Source organism: Saccostrea cucullata, unplaced genomic scaffold (genome assembly GCF_032062105.1).
Source record: "Saccostrea cucullata isolate Sc308-1 unplaced genomic scaffold, CSIRO_AGI_Scuc_v1 ctg9623, whole genome shotgun sequence".
In the NCBI taxonomy this organism is placed as follows: Eukaryota; Metazoa; Mollusca; class Bivalvia; order Ostreida; family Ostreidae; genus Saccostrea; species Saccostrea cuccullata.
Window position 1 is genome coordinate 1 of NW_026925751.1, and position 26,783 is coordinate 26,783.

The 26,783-nt window shown below is 33.6% G+C and overlaps 2 protein-coding genes across 2 annotated transcripts; both read left to right on the top strand.

Annotated features, from left to right (window-relative positions):
* Window positions 1–8,795: 8,795 nt before the first annotated feature.
* LOC134269711 (D(2) dopamine receptor-like) lies at window positions 8,796–10,482 on the top strand. Its single transcript, XM_062751917.1, has one exon. It carries the CDS (start codon window positions 8,866–8,868, stop codon window positions 10,291–10,293), a length of 1,428 nt encoding a protein of 475 aa, XP_062607901.1. The 5' UTR covers window positions 8,796–8,865; the 3' UTR covers window positions 10,294–10,482.
* A 6,571-nt stretch (window positions 10,483–17,053) lies between these two features.
* LOC134269710 (uncharacterized) lies at window positions 17,054–26,079 on the top strand. The gene is made up of 13 exons (XM_062751916.1): window positions 17,054–17,129; window positions 17,224–17,490; window positions 17,713–17,818; window positions 18,120–18,358; window positions 18,493–18,644; window positions 20,724–20,868; window positions 22,604–22,692; window positions 23,003–23,210; window positions 23,668–23,822; window positions 24,044–24,191; window positions 24,556–24,664; window positions 24,919–24,970; window positions 25,053–26,079. The coding sequence occupies exons 1-13, from the start codon at window positions 17,054–17,056 to the stop codon at window positions 25,962–25,964; spliced, it is 2,658 nt and encodes an 885-aa protein (XP_062607900.1). The 3' UTR covers window positions 25,965–26,079.
* The last annotated feature ends 704 nt before the right edge of the window (window positions 26,080–26,783 follow it).

Consider the following 26,783-nt stretch of genomic DNA (forward strand, 5'->3'; position numbering starts at 1 on the left):
ACTATAAGCCCTAGCTTAACCAAACTTGCATGGATGATGCATCTTAGGATGGACACTATCAGACTTGCTTTGGATGCTAGATCTGACCTATATTTTCCATACAAGAGCCCAGGTTAAAGTTTTGGGAACAGATCAATCCGAATGAACTTGAAGTCTTTGATATCTGTAGTTTTAACAGTTATGAATATTTGTTTACACAATACATGTTTTTCACACTACATGCATAGAAATGTGTATATACCATGTAGAGGGTTAAGCATAACTTGCAAGAATATTGTTGTTGGGATGAATACTTAATATTAAGAAAATATGATGTAGGATTTGCATTACTTAAATTGATAACATTCGTCGAGGTGAGCTTCGTAATCTTTGATTACCTATGTTTATACAAGTATATACAACTTTTCGTTGTTTCTGGGTATAGCATGAAGGATATGGAGATAACGAACCGTATTCAATATCAAAACTCATAAAACAATACAAAATAGGAGCAGAGCAAAATCGGAACTCCGAAACATCAGAGGTGGGGTCAGGTGCTATGGATAGTGAGCATCCCCTGCCGACCGGTCACCCGCTGTGTGCTCCTTGTCATAAATAACGGGAAAATCCGTCCTCAATTCAGTGTATAAATAATGGACTACCAATTGGTATGAAATATCAGCATTTGAGTCATTGATAAATTTTATTTGCTGACAATGTCATTGTATGGACCATAGAACATCCTATTTGAATTCAGCATTTTGTAAATTGTATGGTCGTTTTAATGACGTTAATGTATATTACTATCAATTTACCTGATTGATAATCGTGATCTGGACTCTTGGACCCAGCGTAACAGCGAATTTCCGGCCAACAGGTACACCGGATAAGGCTAAAAACAAGCGAGCTGTTGTCACCAGCAGGTAATTACAAACAGGTAGTTACAAACTTTAATGGAAATACACAAGACTAGATCGATTTTATCTTTAAGTGATTCAATTGAAAAAATAAATCTCAAGTGGGATTAATATATCTAATATAGTCTCCCGCGTGCCGCAGTGGTTAAAGTGTTTGTTCTGGAGTCGCGGGGTAAGGAGTTTGTCCGTATGTCGCGGCTTGGAATCCCACTGAGGGATACAGAGACAGGTCTTCGGATGAGGCTTATTAAACCAAAGTGTCGCAGCAAAAACAATACCTGGTGCTCAAAGGCCGTAAGTGCCGTGTTCATGTCAATTTACAGTCCTTACAAATAGACAAACAAACAAAAAACAGTAAGTCAATTATAAAAACCTCATAATTACTCCAAATATTGATCTTGGATAAATCCCTGTACATGATCTAGATAATGGATTGAAAAATATAATCTAACTTATCATGTTTGTAAATAAATAATAGACTGTCGAAATAATTAAAATATTGATCCTTTATTACGACATTCGTAGTCATGTATCCTGAATTGACTGTGAATTATCATCACCATTTAGTATTGCTATCAAACATCAAGTAGATAAGTGAATTGAATACCTTGTTTTGTTTGCATTTCAATCATTATCATAGAGACCGACAGGGCTTAAAAGTCACATGAGTATCATAACCTTCGTATGATTTGACCGTTTTAGCCTAAAGTAGAACTCTAGTTTTATGTGATAAAAAAATCATTCTGGTGATGACTCTATTTTCATTATCAATTATTTTATTTTGTTCTGCTTCCGCGTTCGAAAAGCAATGATGAAGTTTCATTGTAAAAAATGTGAAGAATATGGACATAATGAACAGTATTCAATATCAAAGTCCATAAAACAATACAAAATAGGAGCAGAGTAAACACGGACCTCCGAAACATCAGAGGTGGGATCAGGTGCCATGGAGGAGTGAGGATTACCACCTGTAGAAATCCAAGTTCCTTTATAATACATTTTATATAATGAGTCATACAGATAAGGACAATGTTGTTACCTGCTTTTTCAGCAGGGACCGGCACGCACTGATAATGTTTTCTTTCTTATTATTTTTTCACTTCTGGACTATTGAATACAGCAGGATAGTTTTCACATTGCCTCTCAATCTTTTATGCGCAATTTTAACATATTTCTGAAACATTTAATCAACTCAAAGTGTCAAGGTCTTTTTCATGTCCCTCCTGATCAATCCCTGAAACTCACGGTGGTGTGGCAGGTCAATAACAGCTGATCACAGAAAATGATCATCACGTTTTTGGATATTTCGGAGTTTTTCATGTATACCCATTTTGAGCTCAATCTCTTTTTGAAAAATACATTTTTCGTATGCAAGAAGGGATGAATGCAAACATTTTTAGAACAAAATTTATCATGCCGACGCTTGCTGTTACACGAAGCGGTCTCATATCATCCAAAAAGTACTTTCTGAACTACATGTACCATGAAGGTAAATTACCTTGACTACGGATTACTTCGTCTTCCTTATTAATGCGTAGGGACTGTGACAGGTCGAAAGGGATGCTGACCTCTTCTAGGCACCTGATTCCCTCTCTGATTTTTACAGGGGTTTCTGATTTGTCCGATCCTGATTTGTTGTTTTAATTGGATATATGAGATGGATTACTGTTCATTTATATCACTATTATGCTTCAAAATATTTGTTATGGTGAACACTGGTGTAGCTTATTAAAATCACGAAGAAATCCAGGAATAAAAGTTTTAAAAACGATTTAAAGTTGTTGATCTTCCTCTTCTGACATAAGAGAAACAAAAAAAAATTAATCGGAGGGATAGGGTAGACAGCAGAGTATATTTGATTAATAGGATATTAAATATGATTGCAGCATCTGGCTTTTCTTTTTTGCAAAATGGACCAAGAAAGATAACTTGGAAATATTCTATAAGTACTGGTGATACTATGCGACAAGCGGACATGGAGATCCCTTATATCAAAATCTCCGGATATATGTTTCTTTCTACTGCCATTTATAACAACTGATGCAAAGATGAGTTTCAAAACCAGACAGTCCAGATATCATTAAAAAGGAGAATAAATAAAATCATTTAAGAAACCGACATGAATATAAAAAAGGTATAAAAGTAAGAGTTACATAAAAAAATAAAAAGAAACGCTTGAAAAAATAGGTACAAAACAAGAATTCCACAAATAAAGAAATACATGTATATAGGAGCAATGCCAGACATATCACAAACTCGGAGAGAGCAAGAATAATAGAAGATATTTAAGAATCAAGAAAAAAAATTGAAACAATACATGAAGGTAAAGTTATAACGAACAATGATCGAACTCGTAAAATAAAACTTCTAACATAACAAATCTGCGAGGAGGACATTAAGACAAACCCCTGACAAAACCAGAGTAGGGTCACGTGTTTAGGAGGAGCATCCCCTGTTGACCAGTCACACCCACCCTAAGCTCTTTGTATTGATCAAGTAGACAAAACATTCCGTCCGCAAATTAATTAAAAAACATCAATGTCTGACATTTAGTATGCAACAGGTCAACCAAAATAAAACTCATTCATAGATAATATTTGCTACTAGGATCATTAGAACGACCATATAATTGAAAAAAAATTCTGACTTTAAATAAGATTGTTAAAGTCCCTGTAACATCTACTTACATATGGGTAGCCTGCCTCGCTTTAAAATTGATCATTATCAGAACATGTCAATATCAAAGTACATAAAAACATACAAGTTAGGAGCAGAACAAACATGGACCTCCAAAACATCAGAGGTGGGATAAGGTGCCATGGAGAAGTGAGAAGGATATAAAGATAACGAACAGTATTCAGTATCAGAGTCCATAAAACAATACAAAATAGGAGCAAAGCAAACACGGACATCCGAAACTTCAGAGATGGAATCAGGTGTCAAGGAGGAGTGAGCATCCCCTGCTGACTGGTCACACCTAACAATTAGCAAATAAGTTGGGAAACATGAACACCAAACACAGGTGATAGTGGAACATAACTACATAGATACAGAAAGTTGAATACAATAATAGGAAAGCTGAAGTCACTTCGTTATATTAAAAAAGAAACATTTCAGACATTAAAAATTGAAACAAAAACCAGGCTCAAAAGTAAAGAAAAGAATTTAAGAAACGGAAAGTTAAATAGGAGTAATTCATATTAACAGAACCTAACTTGCACTCTTTGTTTTCCCAAATTACCGGTCCCACTAACTCAAATTTCCGCTCACAGTTTTTTTTTGCGTCAATTTTGATAATTCGTCACTAAAACTATTTTGAAGGCAAGGTTTTTTTTATTAGTAATTGATTAATAATTAATAACAACCCCTTTAATAAAGTAGTAGAAAATGTTTCCCTTTGAAATCAGGTTATGAAACATTATTAGATGTGAAAATACTCTTTAATATGGGTATAAAGAGAACACGAAAGACCATAAAAAAAGAATTCAAGAGGGAAATCATTCTCTTGAAATTTATTTTCCGTTTTAAATTTAGTTACAAAAAAATTACAGAGTCATCTCTCTTTGTTTTCCTTAAACTACTTTTTTTTAATTTCTCAAAAATAGAACATATTTCATGCTGAAATCCATATCATGTGTTACATCAGTTGGAGTTGCCCCATTACAGCACGAGGGCGGAGGGGTTATATAGACCACAGGGCTGATAAATCATATGATGGGTGCATAAAAAGGTAAAGTGAATAAATGGAGATAAGGAACAGTATTCAAGCTAAATGTCCATTAAACAATACAAAATTGGAGCAAAACAAACAGGGACCTCCAAAACATCAGAGGTTGTGGAGGAAAGTGCATCACCTGCCGACCGGTCACAACCGCCGTGCACTCCTTGTCATGATCGAGAAATCACTGGAAAATCAGAAAATTCAGTGTGTACATAATGGCCTAACAACTAGTACGAAACACGTCAGTCAGTATTTGACTCAATGATAACGTTATTCGATGACAATGATTTTGTCAATGTATTGACCATAGATCTTACAAAACGATAAATGATTTGTTCGTCCATAATTAATATCGTTTTAAAATTGTTCTTACGTTAAGCTGAGAACCTTTAATTCAGACCAGTATCGTACCTTTTAAAGAATTTTTATGAAGTTTTGGAATCCAACATAGATATGGTTATGCAAATTCATTAAAAATACACATGCATTCACTCTAGCCGTACAGCGTTAATTTCTATCAAAAATTGGGAATGCTTGTCCATGTTTCTGAAGTAATGACTGCATAATTATCCCCTAATTAATTGAAATAAGACGTCCAGCATCTATTGGGACCATCGTAATTCCTCTCTGTATTATTGTTAAGGCTCTCCTATTAAACAAAGATTAATCGACACTGCCTTCAGGGAATCTTTAGGAATGTGATTTATTGTTAAAGAGAAAAGTTTGACACTCATTAATTCGAGTTTTTATTCGTTATATAATACTGCAATATCGACATTTTATACAGATGAGCGAAATGACAAGAGACAGAATAGGGGCGAACAAAGCAATAATGTTAACTTTCATTGACTTTATCCTGACAGTTCTCAATAATTCATTAATTTATATCACCGATTATGGTGTCCAATGAAATGTTCCTCCTACTAATACTACTACTGAGAATAAAATGAAATATGACATTTAGCAATGGACATCCAGGCGCGGATCCAGGAATTGAAGTTAGAGGGGGCGCCAATAGTAGGCAAGGGGACTGGGGGCGAACAAAGCAATAATGTTAACTTTCATTGGCAAAGCCCTGGTGGGGGCCCTCAATAAGCCCCCATTAAGCTTTATATCAGAGATTTTGTAGGGTAAAAATGAGTTCTACCAAGTACACATATTTACATTTTCTAGACGAAACTGTGATTTACGTTAATTTTGACAATTTTAGGGGGGGCGCGCGCCGGGTGCGCCCCCCTTAAATCCGCCACTGACATCCTCAGGAGATGATGGTATGATACCGAAATACATCAAAACATTTCAACACTTTCAATAGCCTTGTGACCTTTCGTAATTACAAAATAAGACATCATGATGTATGCGGAAATAAAGAACAGTATTTGAGCTCAAAAGTCTACTAAACATTACAAAATAGGAGCGGAGCAAATACGGACCTCCAAAACATAAGAGGTGGGATCAGGTGCCATGGCAGAGTGTTCATCCCCTGCCATATCACTATATCTCATTAAAGATTAATTAGAGACTGTTTCAGTATTCACACAAAAATGACCCACACATTCATATCGTAGGATTTTTTGTAATTAATTTTAATTATTTCTTTAATTGAAAGGAAGTATCTTGCATCGTATGACTTGTGACATGGACTATATAACATTACTGCAAAATGATTTGTTATGAAAAAAATACGTGCAAATTAATTGATAAAAAGGAAGTGCTTCACAAAAGATTCCTTTTCAGTCGAAGTTTGACATCCTTCAAGCACTTTTTTAAACACTTGATTCAGAAATCAGTCTGCTTTCGACCAATTATTGTCCTCTTTCAGTCCTTCATTATTACCGATTTGTTTACAAACGTGCATTCAGCTGACATTAGTCGAAGCTTGTTAAACTTATTACGTTTAGCATTAATGTGCATTTATTCGTATTGAGTTGGAATTACAGAAATGGCATCGTAAACACGACATAAATATCACATTATTTTATCTACTGTTATAGATTTTGATGTAGAAGGTGAACATAAAGATGAAACATATGGAGATAAAGAACAAAATTCAAGGTCAAAAGTCCATTAAACAATACAAAATAGAAGCAGAGCAAACATGGACGTCCAATACATCAGAGGTGGAATCAGGTGCCATGGATGAGTGAGCACCCCCTGCTGACTGGCCACATCCGGCGTTTGCTCCTTGTCATGATCGGGAAATAACAGGAAAAAACGTCGTCAATTCAGTGTATAAATAATGGACTAAAAATTAGGATGGAAAACGACAGTCAACATTTGACTCAATGATAAACTGTATTTGCTGACGAGGTCATTGAATAAACTACAGAACTTACGAAGGGATGACTCTAAATGAGACTGCCGGGAAAAAACCTCCGCTGAAATGGCTCTAACGACGTCACCATCGCATTACGTAAGCAAAGCATGACGCTGAAGAAGGGCGCAGGGCTCGCTTGTATGTTCAAGACGTCCATGGATATTGTACTAACAACTGATGACATAACATCTAAAAAAACATACTAGCAATTTAAACATTGCTTTTTTTAACCGAAAAAATCGTATGTGCCGATACTTCATCTGCACTGATATGTAGTTATACCGTAATATGGCAATTTTAGAGGTATTGGGCTTGAAATAATAAATTATAATTAATTCCTAGAACAAAGTAGATGGTGAATTCTTTTGAAATTTCACAATTTGGTGATTTTTTACAATAACTTTCATCTACTTGAATGAAAAAAATCACTAGGACAGAAATACAAAATATATGAGGAAATTGTGATAAATTAGCGCTTTTCCAACAAATTCCCATTGGGTCCAATAGTAAAATTTGACAACTTTTGAGATGGTCCCCTAAGAAATCGGGGTGGTAAACATTCGATTTTTTAATCTTAAAACAATGAATATAACAGTAAAAATTAATTATCAAAAAATTATAAAAATCCCTAGGGCAGAAATAATTAGACTTGGCCTCGTAAATAAAAACTGCTGGATATGAAAATAAAACAAGTCAGCTGATAAAGATTTTTTTTCCTATCAACATTATTAGAGTCAATGTTACGAAATTGAAATAATTGTGACAATTTATGCAATTTTTCAATATTTATTAAGCAGCATTGAAAAGAAGATTAAAATATAGCAACACAGAATAATACTTTTCAAACGTATTGCATGTATATATAAACTAGAATGTTAAATGTTTTAATTTGATATTCTAAGACTTTTTGCGAGCGGTAAGTCAAGTAGAAGTAAGATATAACAGATGCTTAGAATTCACAAATGAGAGAAAAATCAACAAATTCTTGCGCTCGGTTTATTATATGTTTGTTTTGAGCATTTGCTGTTACTGGTAACCGGCCAGTGTTTTTCTCAATGGGAGTTTTTTTTAAACATCTACGTTGACAGAAGCAGCCATACTGGGGTCAAAAGAAAGTATGTATTGATCGTTAAGTGATGTATTAGTTATGTTTTATCAATACAGTGATATATCAAGTCTTTTACTTGACAACTAAAATATGGTAACATTATTTATGTTAAAAAAGAACTCCTATGGCTGAAGAGCAGAATTAGTCCCACACAGTAGCAGCGGATTGCAATCCTCATTTAACTAATTGCAGTTTCTGTAGAATTTTATCAATTCCTGATGTTCACTCTAAATTCAAATGCGTGAACCTTCTCCTCTGGAATAAACAGCATGTCACTTGACATCTTTAATAAAAAACACTAGTAATGTAGAATTAGCGAATAATGATGTTGACAAAAACTTTTAAAAGATCGATTTTCAACAACAGTATAGATTAGTATATGTCATATCCCTTTCAGATTTATAATTTGATCATAGTGAGGAGTGAATGCATCTTTTCCTCTTTTGAGGTAATTTGATTAGGTAAAAAAATTTATTGTTTTAATAAGGACAAATTAATACACTTCCCTGACTGGCAAATAAATAATTTACCATTTTATATTGTGTATTTTCATATTGACATTTCGATCACATTTATGTAACGGTTGGAAAATTATTTATAATATCTAACAAAATTGAATAGAAGAATCTGAATTTTTTTCATATAGACAGATGTTATCATATGAACTTTTTGATGATCTTTGTGTGATAAGGACAGAACGAGCCGGCTTCAGGGGACTGAATGGATGTACGCCTACTGAAAGCAAGCCTAATCAAAATAAGACACGGAGTACACTAAAATCCTATAGCTCTGTTACCTCTCGTGAGAGAGCGTCAGGGAGAATATGACGGCGAACCAAACGTTAGAAGAACTCACATCACACGCTGTGGCCATCAGGTTACCAGTTCGAATTTTTATTGGAATCGTGGCCGTTCTTGGAGTGATTGGCAATGGACACGTGTTGTACCTGTATTACACGCGCTATAAAAGCTCCACCTATCGGTGGTTTGTTCTGTCCCTCGCCATCATTGATTTGACCGGATGTTGTATTTCTATGCCGTTTGAAATTGTGGACGAATCATTACCATATTCATTTAGTGATCCAATCTCGTGTAAGATTTTCCGGTATGTGAATTACTGTGTAGCATTGGCGTGTGCCTTCACACTATTACTTATAGCATCAGAACGATACAGGAAAATATGTAAGCCTTATGAAAACCAAATGAGTGAAACACGAGCCAAAAAATATGTGGTAGCTGTTATTGTCACAACATTAGTTATTTCTCTGCCTGTTCTTTATATTTATGGACCTAAAACAATTGAAATAAATGAAATTTATGAAGGGAAAGAGTGCACGTGGGGAGACCACATGGTTGACCATTCGACGTTCGGGTACGCCTACGCTGGTTTCTTAACTCTGCTTATTGTCGTCTGCATGATTTGTTTAACAGTTATATATTCTATCATTGGTTACACACTGCAAAAACATGAACGTCAAATCAGAGCAAGGCTAGATAAAAATCACCGTAATTCAGTGAAATTAAATCGTGCATGTTGCTCCTCGAGTGACCTGTTAGAAACGAACTCTTCCCTACAACAGAACGTTCGTCTGTCTCACAGCTGCGAACAATTACCTGATTCACCAGAAGTACATCGTAAAAAGTTTGATTTTCTTCAGAAAACACCAATTAAATTTTTGTTGGAAAGTGACACAGAAGCATCTGCAAAATGTAAGAAACAACAAAACAATCATAACAGCGGGAAGCTAGAAGAAACAAGGAAGGAAGGATTGGCAAAAAATGAGGAAAGTATAAACAGTTTAAACCACTCCAAAGTAAATGCAACAAATGATAGGAGTCATTTGGCAAGCAATTCTGATGCGAAATCCTCCATAAAAACCAAGCAAGCTCCCGCACGTATTCCTGGAATAAAAAGGAACTTTGACTTAAAAACCCTCGGCAGGACTTTCCCCGTGGAGAGAAAAGAGAGGAAGATAACAAAAGTCCTTGTTGCCATAACACTATTGTTTATTGCCAGTTTTCTTCCGTATGTTATCGTTGTCATTGTATTTTTCATAAACCCGGAATACGAAAACAATATGACGTCATCACAACTTGTGCTCTATCTTCTTGGATTCAGATTATATAACATCAACAATATGGCGAATCCGATATTTTATTTCCTATTTGACTCCAAATTTCGTGAAGAATTTTTGTCTTTGTATCAGCCTCTCTGTAGAAGTAGGAGAACTAAGTCATTGTCACATGTGTAAATAGTGCGTAACCAAGCTATAAAACTGAGTTTATCATTTTGGCATACAGGATTTATGTGTTCGAATTTACGAGCATGCACCCTGGAATAATTTTATACAAATATGCATTTTTTTTTAATTTTAAAAATCTTTAATGTCACAATACCAGTTTGGTCTAGATGAAAACTACACGATAAAATGGAAATTTAAGGTTTTATGGTCAAGTTTTTAGCTGTGGTATTATTGATATTTTATACAAATATATACACATTTTGTAAAGTTGTAACAATCTATTAATCATTGATTTGGGCACCCCTATACTTATGATTTTTCATCTTTATTAATTGAATATATTACAGATTCTGACACAGTCTGTTTCATTTATGGATATTTTACAATACAAAGACGTTAATGGTAATCTAACAACCAAGCTCTGTGATAAACGTGATGTCTGTAACTTTTCAGTCAACTTTCCTTACTTATTCAGCAAGATATCCGAATTCCCTGCATATGGAGTTTATATATTTCAATTGGTTTGATACACAAGAACATTCTCAAACAGAGGTAAATTATTGACAAAGTAATGAAATAAGAATATCATCAGTCTCTTTTAAAGCCATCATTTCGTAAGTTTAGAGTCGGTAAAATGACATTGTCAATAAATGCAATTTATCAAGAAGTCAAATGTTGACTGATGTTTTTCATAATTTGAGGCAAGATTTATACACTGATTATCGACAGACATTTCCGTTATTTTCCGATCGTGCTGTGTGACCTGTCGGCAGGGTATGGTCTCTGCTCCCCACCCCTTCGTTTTGGGGGTCCACGGTTACCTTTCTCCTTTGTATTGTATGTATGGACTTTGAGCTCGAATATGTTTTGTTATCTCCAAATACCTCTTCATTGTGTGTGTGTGTTAATTTTCTTCAATAAAAACTACTCTAATTTTACACTTAAGTACTCTGAAGTTGATATTTAAAGATGCTAGAGTTTCCCATCACAGTGTCTTCGAATAACAGGTCTTTCAAAAAATGTTTGAATGCACATGGACACTGATCTAGCTGATTTACTAGTCATTTTGTTCCCATACTTTTTATGAAGCAATTGTTATTAAACACTTCTACATGAGAAAACAATCACTTGCTTTTGTCTTCGATCGACCTTTAAATACTTTGAACTCACTAATTTTCTCGGATGTTTAAATTTCGATGTTTTGGGGATTGAAGAGACCTATGATTTATTTTACCACGATCATATGTAAACTCTGACATACATTTTTTCTAAAAAAAAAAATTTCACAACGAAATAAAATCCTCAAACCTCGAAAATTTTATCCCTTGAAAATATGTGATTGTATAGTATATCGATGATATGTTATCAATAACCAATAGTTACTTCTTTTGTTGACTCGAAATACAACATTGATTTTAGATAAAGACATCAGAAGGTTGAACATGTCTGTCTCATGTTTAAATGTTTTATTGATAATGGAAGATAAGGACCAACTGAAATTAAAATTATATAAAATTGTATGACAAACAAGATAAATGCAACTTTTTCTTCGTATTTCCTTATTCATGTTTTCAAATCCCACTAGAAATCTGCTTATTTATCGCATGCAATTAAACTACTGACAGATAATTTATTGTTACAGGAATTGTAACAATTTTATTTAAAGTCAGTAATTCGTATTTGTATGGTCGTTATAATGACATTAATAAATATAACTATCAACGGGTCGTAATTTGGTTCACGTTTACGAATTGTAATGCCTTTGTTTTATAATATACTTTATTGTTTTGTCCACCTGAACATACACAGGGCTCACATTGGGTAAGAACGGTCAAGAAGGGATGCTTACATCTTTTAGGCACCTGACCCTACCTTAAGATGTGCGGGTTGTACGTCTTGTTCACAGATTTTATATAACTGGTAGATTTATTTTTATATGGATTCATCACTGTTCACCTTTTATTGTTCTTATTATATTGAAAAACCTCAGGGGTGTCGTTAAACGTTCTTTTATTTTTAAACAGTTTTTTTGTAATAGATACCATTGCTTATTTGTTAATTGATCTTTTATATCATATAGATTTTACAAACATGCTTGTATAAAAAACTATCAAAAGTATCATCTACAAAAAATCGCAAAGTAATTATATATCTTTTATATATATATATATATATATATATATATATATATATATATATATATATATATATATATATATATATATATATATATATATATATATATATATATATATGATACTTCATGTAGTTATTATTCCAGTATGTAATATTTCATAAAAGTTACACCTCAATGAAACAGAATTTGATTTCTAGTTAATGAAAGCTAAGGAGTTAAAGGATTTACTGTATGCCAGATGATTCATTTTATTACGTACCCAACTAAAAGAGAGATTACATCACGAATTGAATCTAATGTAGACATATTGCAGATGCAATCTGGTATAATCACTTTCAGTAAAGATATCAGAGAGAGGCCGGTATACGAGAAATGTTTATATGTAGATGTGTAGCGAGGTTATAGGAGTTTTGTATCAATCCAAACGCACTATCTATACCAAACATTAGAAAGAAATATTATATGTGTCAATCAGCCGGTGAAATACGGGTAATTATATCTTCATATTGTGAGTGGTAAAGTGGTCTTGCCGATTGTTTATCATGATGATTGAAAAAAGTAATCTTGAAAAAAGACAAAATTAGATAAAAAAACTGGCAAATTTATTAAATATCATAATTTCTAAGTGGGTGGTAAAAAATCATTTCAGTAAATGTTGAACTGCTCGATGTTTACAATTGTTTTTTACCTGAAGATATACTACAGATACCTGAGTGATACCTGATTGATAATCGTGATCTGGTCTCTTGGACCCAGCGTAACAGCGAATTTCCGGCCAACAGGTACACCGGATATGGCTAAAAACAAGCTGTTGTCATCAGCAGGTAATTGTTACAAACATTTATAGAAATACACAAGACTAGATCGATTTTATCTTTAAGTGATTCAATTGAAAAAAATAAATCTTAAGTGGGATTAATATATCTAATATAGTCTCCCGCGTGGCGCAGTGGTTAAAGTGTTTGTTCTGGAGTCGCGGGGTAAGGAGTTTGTCCGTATGTCGTGGCTTGGAATCCCACTGAGGCTCAAAGGCCGTAATTGCCGTGTACATATCAATTTACAGTCCTTACAAATAGACAAACAAACAAAAAACAGTAAGTCAATTATAAAAACCTCGTAATTACTTCATATATTGATCTTGGATAATCCCTTACATGATCTAGATACTGGAATGAAAATGGAATGAAAATATAATCTAACTTATCATGTTTGTAAATAAATAATAGATTGTCGAAATAAATAAAATATTGATCCTTTATTATGACATTCGTAGTCATGTATCCTGAACTGACTGTGAATTATCATCACCATTTGGTATTGCTATCAAACATCAAGTAGATAAGTGAATTACATACCTTGTTTTGTTTGCATTTCAATCATTATCATAGAGACCCACAGGGCTTAAAAGTCACATGAGTGTCATAACCTTCGTATGATTTGACCGTTTTAGCCTAAAGTAGAACTCTAGTTTTATGTGATTAAAAAATCATTCTGGGGATGACTCTCTCTATTTTCATTATAAATTACTTGTTTCCGCAATGATGAAGTTTCATTGTAAAAGAAGAAGAATATGGAGATAATGAACAGTATTCAATATCAAAGTCTATAAAGCAATACAAAATAGGAGCAGAGTAAACACGGACGTCCAATACATCAGAGGTGGGATCAGGTGCCGTGGAGGAGTGAGCATCCCCTGCTGACAGGTCACACCCGCCGTGTGCTCCTTGTTATGATCGGAAAGTAATGGAAAAATCCGTCGTCAATTTAGTATATAAATAAAGGACTAACACTTAGTATGAAAAACGTCAGTCAGCATTTGACTCAATGATAAATTGTATTTGCTGACAATGTCATTGTATCCACCATAGAACTTACGAAATGATGACTTTAAACGAGATTGTTGATATTCTTGTTTCATCAACTTGCTTATCAATAATTTTGCCTCGTTTTAGAAATTGTTCATACTTAGAGCATGCTCTTGCGTATTAAATCAACTGAGATATGTAAACTCCGTATGCAGGCAATGAAGGTATATTGCTGCATAAGTAAGAGAAGTTGACGAAAGAAAAGTTAATATCATATGGCTTGGTTGGTAGATTACCATTAATGTCTTTTTCAAGTAAAATATCCAAGTATGAAACAGATGTCTCAGACTCTGTAGTAAATTTTATCTGAAGCTCACGTGGATGTATTGTATCGACGTAGGAATGGAAATTACCATTGTTAATTGACAAAACGTCTTCGATATACTAGTATCTAAATATCGAGTTGAAGGGCACAGCAATTAAGTGATTTCTTCTTTTCACGCGTAAGATTTTGCACAAATTCTGCTTCAAATAAATATAAAAATAGATTTGCTAATGACGGAGTGCAATTGGTAGCCATGGGAATTCCAATAGATTGTTGGAATACCAACCTGGTCTCCAAAATCGACATAGATGTTGTTAATCAGAAACTCAAGCATCTCTTTGATGTCAACTTCAGAGTACTTAGGTGTGCAATCAGAATGTGTTTTAACAAAATAATTTTGCAAATGACCGAAGACCAGGTAAGTAAATTTACGCGTTCCATTTTTGTTGAAATAGTGGCTGTCAATGATATAAAAAAAAAACCTGGACTTTGATTTATCGTGGGGAATGGTTGTATATACAGTTGAAAAGTCGTAAGATTTTAAGCTGTTGATTTTGGTAAATTCTAAGTTCTTTGGAATTTTTTAGTATCCACATCTGATTCACACCACTTCTCGAATATATTGTTGCACATTACTTTTGAAGTTTTTCCTTCACTACTGTCAATATCTTGATAAGAAGTAAAGAAAGAAGCATGGTTGAACATTTACTGGAACTAGCAATGTATCTTTGTTTGTAATGATTCTAACGAAGTTTCGAAATCCAATACAGTATATATAGGGTAGTTCAAATTCATTTTGGCTTTCTATAATATAAAAAAAATATTTTAAATTTTGAAGAATTTCTTCCTTAAATCCAAGTTCTTTTAAAATACAATTTATATAATTAAGCAATGAATTATTATCTTTTGAAAGATATAGTCTCATAACTGCAACGATGTGTGCAAACAAATTGAGTAACGCACGTTAGCGCGTTATGAAAATTTGTTTGCACACACCGTTGCAGTTATGAGACTATATCTTTCAAAAAATAATGATTCATTGCTTATATTTACATTTTTTAAAAACTTTCTACTTTAACTGCAAATGTGATTTCTATTTAAAAACCTATGTATTATCCCTTGTGTAAGCTACAGTTAATGGATCAGCCAAAATAACAGCTCCTGGTCAATTTGAGCGTGATTTTTTGATTTTTGCTTGTGACGTTGCACTTCCTCGGCGTTCAACGATTGTGACGTCAAACTTAAACACATGCTTTAACCTCTTGGCACCCTGTTTGTGTTGTGGTGTTTTGAATGCAATAGATTTCCATCCACTTTATATGCAAAAAAAACATATGTAATGTAAATATTGAGCCTTACAAACGAAGACAATGTTGTTACCTGCTTTGTCGGCAGGGGCCAGTAAGTACTGATCATCTAATCTATGTAATTCTTTTTTCACTTCTGAGTTATTGAACACAGAGGGATAGATGGTTTTCAAATAGCCCCTCAATCTTTTAATACATGGATCTGATACATTTTATCCATTCTGACAAAGTGTCAACGTCTTCTTTTTCTTATCTGGCCCATCGTCTGGCGTAATTTTCGACAGAATCAATAATACATGTATTTATGAAATTCCGACGCCAGTTGAATCTCGGGGTTCCCGGGGTTGTAGATAGCGAACGTTGTTTGATCTAAAAAAAAACCTCAACAATACAAATATATATGAAGATACCATTAATACTTCCTTAAAATTCCAGAGGTTGGATCAGATGCCTCGGGAGAGTAAGCGTCCCCTGTTGATCAGTCTCACCCGCCGTAATCCCTGTGTATTGATCAGGTACACAGAATATTTCGCATTTAAATTCAGTGTAAAAACAAAGGACTTACAATTTATTTGTATGTAATAAGTGCGCCAAAATACGACCAATGATAGGTTTAATTTGCATAAACTTATCAAAGAGAAGCATTCCTCACTTTGAATTTGATCGTACTCAGAACAGACCCTTGAAGAGCGAAGAAGTTAGGAGACATTATAGATATTTTGGTCCCTTTTGAACATACACAAAATCCCCTTTTTCATATTTTTTTAGTCTACAGACAAATACAAATAACAAATAACAATATGGATACTTATATGACGTTAAACGTCTTATCCCTATTTTATTCTTTTCCTCTTTTTTAATCCAAAAGAATCTTTTCTTCCAGCGTGACAAAAAATTTTTGAAATTTATCCTGCGTGACAAAAAATGCTGATATTTTGGAAACAGTACTGCTCAGTTTGTTATGGAAGAAAATTCAACAAAACAAAGTCATGCGTCTAGCATCCATCCATTGAATTATACAATTGCATAACAGTTCCGTTCTAATGTTAAGGTAAATATTTTGAAAGTTACATGGTATTCGACTCCCAATATTTAAAAGAGGACAAACTATTTATCTCATGATTTTAATATAAAAATAAACATGAATGTATTTATTATAAATATTAATTTCTTTACCAAGTTTATTCCCTAGGTGATGATGGATGTGCGGCTTATCATATCAGGGATTGCGATGTTTATACTGATGAAATATCCTACTTCCTCATGCCTTGGTGAGAATATTTTCAGAAATGTACAGAATTTTCCTTTAATTGTCATCCATTTTAACTTATTTTAAATTTCGGATTTCCTACGTATACATTGCAGATATCAGCATACACCCGTCTACAGTTTGTTACCAGGAGCACGAGGATGTAGTATTGAGATGTACGTTCAGCGACAACAACACCACTGACGCAAAATTCGTATTTAAACCACGGGACAGGTCAGATGTTGTCCATCAACTTAAATCCGTAGTTGTGAACTCGGACACAATTGAAACCAGAATTGATGACGTCACAATACCAAATAACACAGGAACGTATTTCTGTACTCGAGATGCTGATAATAAACGTCAAATTACATATATAGAAGGTAATTTAAAAGTTAATATTAAAAAATAAGGCTTTTTCAACAATTTTCATCTTGAATCTCTAGTTTTACATTACACCTTTGTAGTTTTAAAAAGTGCAAATGTTTATAAAAGCCCGTTGAAATCTTCGTGTTCTTCCTATAAATTCCAGTAACTATAACACAGAAGTTAAATGAGCCATATGATGAGTTTCTAAACTTACATGAACTTTGATGTTCTTTCAGGGAGTGTGGTTTTGCCAGGTCAGATTCAGTGTTATTTTGATGAGAGCCATCTGTCTGTGATTTGTGAGTGGATAGGAGGGAATGCCACTTGTTGGAATCTTTCCATGTAAGTCCCGTCTGTACATAATCACACACTAACAAACACCTGTCAGAAAAAAAGGATCACAAAATGTATTATCATACCTCATTATAAATATTCTTTCGTTATCTAATGTAAGTCCATATTTCATCATGTACATAATCACACACTAACAAACACCTGTCAGAAAAAAGGATCACAAAATGTAATATTTATTTTCCATGCAACCAACTTCACTCTGTAATGAAATTTACTACGTATATGTAGCATGAATCCTTTAACAGGAATTATTATTTTTGGAAAAGTGATGTTATTTCAATCTTTTAAGAGTTAACGCTGGCATGGGGGTTTATGAGACAGTGAAGGAATGCAATGTATCGACAATATGTAACGGGTTATCTCCCCTGACTCACTGTGTACAAGCAAGGTATGAGACCCAAACTAAGGTGACTGCTGTCTGCCCAGTCCCTCCTTCAGGTGAATCAGCGATTGACTTCAAATTAACAGGTGTGAAGATGACGTCTACAGCTAGCAAGGTCATCCACAAGGTGTTAGATTGTTCAACAGGTAGCTATGTAAAAAATTATTGGGCATCACTTCTGGCACCAATGTAATGATATATTTTTGAGCATCTTTTGTGTTATTTGTATCATACCGTCTACTGGAATATATCTTTATACTTTTGTAAATGCCTGTTTCAGTAAAATTATCTGTTAGCGCAGCACATATTCAGAATTCTAGCACCCATTCAGTTCTTGCATGGAGAACCAATAGTTTCTCACTGAAAACCTGTGACTGCGATATACAGTGTGTGATAACCACAAACAACAGTGCACCTATCACAGTCAACCAGGTATGTCCATTTCACTACAGATATAGACACCTGTTGTCCACTTGTAATAAGTACATGTAAATTATGTCAAAACAACATGGTTTATTACTGATATATGGCTTTATTTTTATAACTAGTTTCGATCAAGCCTTTTTGGATCTGTGGTTAATAGACACATACACTTCAAGGACCGGTTCGCGGCGAGAAAGGAGTATATATGATAAGAGCAAATTCTGGCCCCCTAAAAATCAACATTTTAGAATGACATTCAGATATGTTTAATTGATATTTATTTTGTAGAAGAAATTATTTAAGAAATAAACAACGTTATTCAGTGAACATGGCGTTATGAATAGCAATTGCTCTGTTGGCATATTCCATGATGCGCGCTAGCGCATCATGGAAAATATGCCAGCAGAGCTATTGCACATATACTGAATAAGTTGTTTATTACTTATATTTGCATTCTTTGATTTTTTTCAAGAATATCAGAGGAAATCCTGACTTACATTAGGACGCAGCATCTTGTCAGTTGTCTTCAGTAAAGAAAAACATATACGGCTTTAAAATCAGTAAACCCGATTAATGCTCCTTTTCTCTAATAAATCACAAACATATTTATAAAGTATTTCCCTCTCAAACACAGTTATCTGGATACAAGCAGCGCCGTCATAACATTTTTGTTTTGATGCAGTGTGTGATCAACGTTATTAAAACCCTCTGACAAAAATCAATAATTTAACACTATGATAAAAAATGAGAATGCTTTCATAATGATTATTACTCCAGAATGCTTTTCTATGATTTTTTTTTAGTTTTTCTATTGATTTTTAATAGCTGAAATCATTCCTTATACTAGTTAAAGAAATTTTCTCTTTCTGAATGTTAAAACCCAAGAGTGAAGAGTTATCGTTCTTTGTTCAAATACGCATGATACAAAAAATAAAAATATGGCAGTTCTCTACAATTTTTAAAAAGTTTTATTATACAATTAAATACATTGACCAAAATTGAATTTTTAAAGATATAAATCAGCAAATTTGAATAGTCTGAACTTTCCTTTTTTTCAAAGAATATTATGAAAAAATTATTTTTATTCCTCTTATAAAACATTTCATATATATACTTCCTTTATGTATAGTAGAGATTGTTCTACACGAGTGTGATAAAGCAATTGATCTCATAGTAGAAGCAGTTGCGTAGACCTATAGACCTATGAACGCAATTAATGACATAGTGGGAGAGAGAGAAGTGGATATGCAAATACATTAGAAATATTTCCAATATATTTTTCACATATATATACACTCACTAGCTGTAAATGACATGAGAAACAATACCATTTTTTGCTATCCAACAAAAAAGCCAAAAATATGCCCTTTTCTTGATGTTTTTTCTTCTGGGAAACATAGAGCGCAGTGTAGAACATGCATAATTTTTCTGTCACTAATTAGTATTGGATAGATAAATCTTTGGTAAAAATATAAAGCTTGTTCTAGGCTGCGCTCTATATTTACTGGAAGAAAAACTGCTTGAAAATAAACTGTTTTATACAAAATATGCTAAAATGGCGGGAAAACGTGATTTTTATGATGTCATATTTCTAAAATAACGGCATTTTGATCAAAATGAAAATGACCAATAAAGTTCGCATATATAGCTGTACAAATTAAAGCTATGAATAAAGTAAAATTAAGATATTCATTTTAAGGGGCCAATTGAGACACTTATCATATATTACTCTTTTCGCGGTGAAAGTCTTTCATTGAAAGTTAATTTACTGGATTACTATGACAAAAAATAAAATTGTCTGTTCAACGATAAAATTTCTCGCAAAAATAGAATTCAATTTTCATTTACACCATTTTTTGCGTCTTGATTGTATTTTTTCCAAATCTTGTTTTTATACTTTGAAAAAAATAAGATTAGCTGTAAAAATAATGACATTTTATTATTTTTTATTTTCTTTCCCCTCCATGTAAAGTGTTGCTGCTGCTATGTGAAATACAAGCTAGATTTACAGATTATACATTTTCTCCAATGCAGTTTTGTCTTAAAGCAATTATTAATCAATATCGACAGCATTAACCTTTATTTCAGAAATGTTCTTCTGACAATCTTTTCATGGTGACGTTAGAGAAACTGCAAGAAACCAAGGCTTACTCCAGTACAATAAGGTGTCACGTGATTAGTTCTGATGTCTGGAGTGATGATGTCTATGTGACATTCACAACACCTTTAACAGGTGATACAAAAACAACACTCCAATACGTTAATAATATCAACACAAATAACACGCACTTACAATAACAACACTCCAATACGTTAATAGTATCAACACAAATAACACGCACTTACAATAACATCTTAAAAGTACTTACAAAGTTAAAGTCAAAGAATGCTACAAATTAAAATGCATCGTATATACATAGCTAAGAATAACATCATTTATCAGTAAAAATGAATACAAATTTAGAATTAACCGATTTTCCCGTTATTTTCCGATCACGATAGGGAGCACACGGTATGTGTGACCTGTCGGAAGGGGATGCTCACTCCTCCATATACGTATCACCAGATTCAACCATTGATGTTTTGGAGGTCAGCGTTTGTTTAATGGACTTTTGAGCTTTAATGCTATACGTTTATTGCATGTTTGATGGAGATGTGAAGATTTATTTAGCTAAGAAAAATCATATTCCCCGAGAAGCAGAGCAAACACGGACCTCCAAAACATCAGAGGTGTAATCAGGTGCCATGGAGTGAAATTTTGAGTTTTATTCACGTGATAATTTAGAATCAATGATAAAGCGTTGGAAATAACGTTATCTCCATATATTCCATCAATGAGATCACACAAATAACATGTTCTAAACAATTAAATTTAAACAATCATCAAAATAAAAAAACAAGCATTTACAAATTAAGCTATAATAACACGACCATGTTACAACCAATCTTTACAATCATCATATAAAATCAGTTTTAAATACATGGACTAACAATTAGTTTGAAAAACGTTAGACAGCATTTGACTCAATGATAAATTGTATTTGCTGACAAGGTCATTGTATCGACCATAGAACTTACTAAATGATGACTTTAAACAAGACTGCTAATATTCTTGTTTCATACACTTGCTTGTCAATGATTTACCTCGTTTTAGAAATTGTTCATACGTAGAGCAAACTCTTGCGTGTCAAATCAACTGAGATGTATATATATTCCGTATGTAGATGATGAAGGTATACTGCTGCATAAGTGAGCGACGTTGACGATAGAATAGTTAAAAAATCATCTCGTTAAACATCATAGAGCTTGGTTGTTAAAAATTTTTCAAGTATCCTAATATCAAACATATATGTCAGACTCTGTGGTTTATTTTTTCTCAAGCTCACTGGAATATATCGTATCGACATACGAATGGAAATTACAATAAAAAAATTATTGTTAATTGAAAATCTCGTCGATTTATCTAAATATCGAGTTGAAATCTACAGAAAGTGTTTTCATCTTTTAACGTGCAAGATTTTGGACAATTCTAATTCATATAATACAAAAATAGGTCTGCTAATAATGGGGTGCAATTGGTACCGTTGCGAAATTTCAATGGATAGTTGGAAGACCTGGTCTCCAAAAACGACATAGATATTGTCAATCAGAAACTCAAGCATCTTTTTGATGTCAACTTCAGAGTATTTGTGTGTGCAATCAGATTGTTTTTTTAAAATAATTTCGCAAATGACCAATGACCAGTTAAGTAAATTTTCGAGTTCCTCTTTTATGGAAAAAACAACTGTCAATGATTTCAAAAAGCCTGAACTTGCAATTAAGTTTTTAAGTTGTTGATTTTGGTAAAATCTTATGATTTTAAAGCGCCCAACAATTCCTTGGAATTTTTTTTACTCACGTCAGTTTACAACGTAATCAAAGCCCTGAAAGAAAGCAAGTTCATACATGTATTTACCACTACATTACAGCCCCTTTGACTGGTCCTCTGGTGGGCCAGGGAGGGTATGATATGTACGTCTGTCAAAAGGACTTCTACTGCCTAGCTCTGTACTGGAAGGCAAGTGTTTACCATCACTCTTAAGTTTGATTATAACAATGGAAGGTGACATTTCTGATCTGTAATCCCAAAAAATGTATGATTGAATTACTTACTTTTTCTGAATGAAAGCTTTGCGAAAAATATAAAAAACAACATTGCAATTATTAGCATTTGCACAATAATATTCCTCAGCTATAAAGTAAAAGGCTTTTTTTCTGTTTTCTTTCTGTTTTGTTTTCACTCCTAAAGTTTTTAACATTCATTTAACGTTATGAAGTGTTAAAGATTAAAAGAATCATTTTAATTTAAAGAATAGGATTTTTTGCAGGTTTTAGAGGAGAATATATCCAGGTTTAAGATACTGGTTTCTGACAGAACCCAAAGTAAAGAATTCATTGTTCCAAATTCATCTGTGGGAAAGGTTCGTATTCCGAAGACAAGCATATGTCAACAGTTCAATATCAGTATCTACAGCGTGAACTCTGTAGGAAAATCACAGAATGCAACCATTCTTCAAGTGGCGGATCCATTGTGTGGTGAGTTTAATTACATTCCAGTATTTCTTTTTCGGGAAATCTTAATGAATTCATTAAACATACGTATTTTTGAATTGTTAAAAGAAAAAACACTGATCACTTGAATTTTTCCTTGTGTATTTAAACTGGGCGATGTATTTTTTGTTATAAGAATCTCATTGATTCTTATTGACGACGGATTTTTCTGTTATTTCCCGATCATGACAAGGAGTACACGGCGGGTGTGACCGGTCACCAGGAGATGCTCACTCCTCCGTGGCATCTGATCTCACCTCTAATGTTTTGGAGGTGTTTGTTTGCTCTGTGCCTATTTTGTATTGTTTTATGGACTTTTGATCTTGAATACTGTCCGTAATCTTGAACACTGTCCGTAATTTCCTACATCATACATCAAGGAATCTTTTTGGCTAATGGATGTGAAAAAAATGCATTTTATTTCATTTCTTTGTCCGTTTAGGTCGACATCGCCCCACATCATGCGCAATTCATTACAGCAAGAACTCACACGGATATTCAGTGATTGCTACCACTCCATGTATAAGAGACAAGAGTTGTGATATCATATACTACTGGTGTCAGGGGACTAAGCATGGTCCTTATGTTGATTGTCAGGTATAAGGCAACATTGTATATAATGTCAGAAAAATTATATTCTTACTAGTAACAAGACCGCTTGATTGCTTTAAGTTGCTTAATAAAGCTTTCCATTTATGGTACATGATGTAAATTCTGTAAGAGTACGGTATAAAAATATTTCCTTATTAAGCTCTTTAATTAATAATCATATAAAAAGGAGACGATCGCCCATAATGCAGTTCGTAACTTTATCTCAGAGCTATGTAAACTGGACCAAAGCAAACCGAAATGATTCGTCGACATTGATTCCACTTCCCCGGAGAAAGGGTAATGGTACCGTGTATATAGGTGTAGTTGTCAGTCAGGGTGGTCAGTCTGACGCAATAGACTGGGATGTATGTTTACGTAAGTAAATATCGGGCTTACTTTTACAGCATTCAAATCATTCCCTCTACATAATATGTTTTAAAGTTTTAAATAAAAACAATAATTTTCATTCAAAGAACTTGCATATGTAGGTATAATAACCTACAGTATACAATCTTGGAAATAATGATTATTTTGATGACGTTTTAAACCTCAGGATTTGTATGTAAACTGATTCTGTCTGAACTTTCCTCGAAATCAGTCATAACTGTCTAGTCAATTTTTATAACGCGGAATATTTTTTTTCAGATATTATGATTTCATGAGAGTTTAAATTTTCCAATACAATGTTGAAATAGTTTTTACCGGAAAGCAATATCTTTTATTGTTTTTTTTTCGGTAGAGAGCACTGATAATCAAGCAAACACAAGAACTACATCCGAGTCTTATATCCTTTTCATCATTCCTATCTTCCCTATAATTCTAATACTGCTGGGGATCTTACTGAAATGGTACATTGATCTAATGTTTTATCTTGTATTCTACATGTTTTTATATATTTTTCTTAATTCTAAGAGCACGTTTTCCTAAACATACTTACTTGTCATCATTTTGAATATAATCCTGAAACAGTAATTGAAGAAAATATACTTTAACTTTATTTTTAAATAAAAAATTCTTACTAAAAATGTAAATCACTAACCCATTCCACTAAAACTCCCAAAAGAAAAAGACTAAAATGTAAAAGTTTCCTGCTTTTTTTAAGGCGAGGAGGTCTCAGGGAGAAGTTATGGAACGTGTTAAAGAAATGCTCTAGGGTAAATAAATGCTTGATTATTCAGCATTAGTTAAACGATTAACAGATCTTTTTACTTATATATACTTTCCTTAAATGAGCAGAGAAATACAACATCTCTGGGCAACAATCAGGAAAGTCCCTCAACACAAAATGGAATCCTCAATGCTGGGCAGATGTCTGACACACAAATGCAATCTTTGGAGGGTTACTATGAACCTGTAGACAGCAATATCTATCATTCCATACCCTCAACTATATTGTCTACAGACACAGCAGATCAGAACCTTAACTCTAAGTGTTCTGTTACAATATCAGGTTTGGATCAAGCTCCTCAAACATATCCGAAAAGCGTTTCCTCAATTACAACAAATGAAAGCTCGTCAAATGGACTACAATCACAGGAATCGACTTATATGGATGTGAATGTGTTATGTCACAATATGGATAATTCTGAAACTTATAGGAAAACCGTAATGGAAGATTATGACTACTGCAAGGTGGGTGAGTGTGATGGATTCTCCGAAAACAGCGAAACGTTCGAGAAGAAAATTGGAAATCTCTATGAAGCTTCAGAACATGATCAGGTGTTTAATAACATGGACTACATAGGAAACATGGAATGTTGGGAAGATTACTCCCCCATTACATCAATGTGTTCTAATAGAAGCATATCTTCTGAAAAATTAATCAGAGAAAAACAGCTTCCAGAAGATTTAAAAATTCCAAAAGTGCTTCTTCCTGGAGAAGGATGTGAATGTGAACACATACCAATAACAAATCAAAGCGAACAAGTTGAGCTTCAACCCGTGGTTCATTCAGTAAATACTGACAATAAAGATTCAGCTGATGATCGAAATGCATCAAAAGAATTTTCCAGTGAAAATAACAGAAAAACTGATTTGTTAAAAAACGAATTAGAACTTAGTGACGATCATTGCAATGATTACGTAAAAGCGGAAGGACCAATCGGAGAGGATTTTACAACTGGCGAGTTTGACTACGTAGTCATGTAAATAGAAATAAAATTCTCAAGTCCATCACCAAGATTTCAAATTAACTTTGGGTTGTTCTCTCTTTAAACGACTGGGCATTAAAACTTACTAGTATCTTTAAGAGATTTTTAAACTGTCAGCAGCATCATAGAAAAATCAGCATTTTGCTAATATTTTCTTCATTATAAGGATATTCTTTGCAGATGTTCCTTATTTTGTGTGTCATTTTACCGATATATTTCATAGTATTTTTGGCCATTGTATTTATGAAATACTTTGACCGATAACTCATTTTACCGATACAGAAAATACGAGGTGATTTTGAAGGGGAGGCGTACTCCTACCAACTTAAATTCACCACTAGTATTTTCAACGGTCCATGTTTTTACCCTCTTCTATTCGTATATTTTTAGCTCACCTAAGCTGAAAGCACAAGTGAGCTTTTCTGATCACATTTTGTCCGTCGTCCGTCTGTCCGTCTTTGTTAGCTGGTCCGTCTGTAAACTTTTTTACAATCTCCAGAACTGAGCCAATTTCAACCAAACTTGCCACAAAGCATCCTTGGATAAATGGAATTCAAATTTGTTCAAATGAAGGGCCAAGCCCTAATTTAAGGCGAGATAATTAAGAATTTGTGAAAATTTGGTGGCATGTTTTAAAAAAACCACTGTGCCAGGAAAGATGAAACTTATGGGGAATCATCCTTAGGTAGGGTAGATTTAAGTTTGTTCAAATCGTGACCCCCGGGGCTAGGGTAGGGCCACAAGGGACGAACAAAGTTTTACATAGAAATATATAGAAAAAATCTTTTAACAATTTTCTTTTCAAGAACAGCAAAGC